This window comes from Salvia hispanica, unplaced genomic scaffold, assembly GCF_023119035.1.
Source record: "Salvia hispanica cultivar TCC Black 2014 unplaced genomic scaffold, UniMelb_Shisp_WGS_1.0 HiC_scaffold_1146, whole genome shotgun sequence".
Taxonomy (NCBI): Eukaryota; Viridiplantae; Streptophyta; class Magnoliopsida; order Lamiales; family Lamiaceae; genus Salvia; species Salvia hispanica.
In genome coordinates this window covers 1-1613 of record NW_025951412.1, presented here as the reverse complement: position 1 = coordinate 1613, position 1613 = coordinate 1, and the positions used below count along the sequence as shown (strand labels likewise).

At 36.8% G+C, this 1613-nt stretch overlaps 1 protein-coding gene across 1 annotated transcript; it reads right to left on the bottom strand.

The window, feature by feature from the left end:
- Positions 1 to 222: 222 nt before the first annotated feature.
- On the bottom strand, positions 223 to 1314 carry LOC125197989 (receptor-like protein 9DC3). The gene has a single exon (XM_048096463.1). The coding sequence runs from the start codon at positions 1312 to 1314 to the stop codon at positions 223 to 225; it is 1092 nt and encodes a 363-aa protein (XP_047952420.1).
- Positions 1315 to 1613: the final 299 nt, after the last annotated feature.

Here is a 1613-nt window from a genome sequence, read left to right as displayed (position 1 = left end):
AATATAAATGAGCCCAAGTTTGTATTCTAAACATAAGGCCATATCATTTGCTCCACGACTCGATCTAACGGAATATCATGATATTTGCATAAATTTAGAAATGTAAAAGGGAATAGTAAACACACAAAACAGAAGAAAAAGTTAGATTTTAGAAAATCGACACAACTCAAGCGAGATTTCCAAATTAAACACAAGAAAAGCACACAATTATCTCTTTGGTCTTCAATCAAGTTCCCCTGCATGTTCCCCTGCATGTTGGTGTAGCTCTGTTGTGTCTCTTCTTCGTCTTATATTTATATCCAACGCCAAAAAAAATTCCACAAACCATCTTGGCCTTCCACTTCTAATAATCATGTAACCAATTCCAATCCCAACTATGAATCCACTTCCATATCCCATTACAACACTTCGCCAACCAAATCCATCTATGAACTCATATTCATCATCTTCTTCCTCTGCAGGCTGCATCAATTTCCCATCATCCTCTTTGCATTTTCTTGTCAACGGAAGTCCACACAATCCCAAGTTTCCCATGTATGAATCATTCTCAAATGTGGAGAACTGATTAGATCGTGGTATTTTCCCAACAAGATTGTTCATTGAAATGTTCAATTTTGAAAGAAATGTCAACCCTGTCAATTCACTTGGAATTTCTCCATCCAATTTGTTTGTTGACAAGTCTAACGACTCGAGTTCACTCATGTTTTCAAGGGATGAAGGTATATGTCCTGTGAGGCTATTGTGGGACATGTTCAAGTATTTGAGAATCTTGAGTTTTCCTATGGAAGGTGGAATACTCCCATAGAATCTATTGGATGATAAATCTATTGTTGTAAAGGTTTCCAATAGTCTATTCAATAACTGATCCTGACCTTTCAATGTAAGCCTCATCTCCAGATTTGCTAGAAAGCTGTCATAATCTAATTCTATTGCCTCTGTCATTGCTTTGAAATTCTTGAAATATGTTTGAGGTAGAGAGCCCACAAATTCATTATAGGATACATCTAAAACTTGCAACATAGGAAATGGAATCTTGGTTGATGAAGGACGTGACATGTTACCACCAAACTTGTTAGACCTCAACGCTAGAACTCGAAGCTCGGGAAGACCTTCCATCCAAAATGGAAATTCATCTTGTATTCTATTATTTCCGATGTCAAGACCCTCTAGATATTTGCAGTTGATTAAGGATCTAGGTAACCGTCCTTCCAGTTTGTTCGTTCCCAAATTGATGGAAATAAGCCTACAATCCTTGGGAAATGCTGATGGAATTAGGCCTCTAAGATGATTCGCGTTTAAGTGAAATATTCTCATATCTTCGCTAAAGTTTCCAAAGCATCGAGGAACTATTCCTTCCAAAGTGTTATTTGAGAGGAGAAGAATATAGAGCGATGTCAAATTGCAGATGGAGGATGGAAGCATGCCGTTTAATTTGTTGGAAGAGAGCGATAAGGCCCCTAGACTTGAAAGATTTCCAATGGTGGATGGTATTGGACCTTCAAACAAATTATTTGAAAGATGAACAAGGAAAAAACTAAAATTTCATTACATCTAAAAGTGGACATGCATAACATATTACTACTAAGTTCAACTATTTTACTCATCATAAGCAT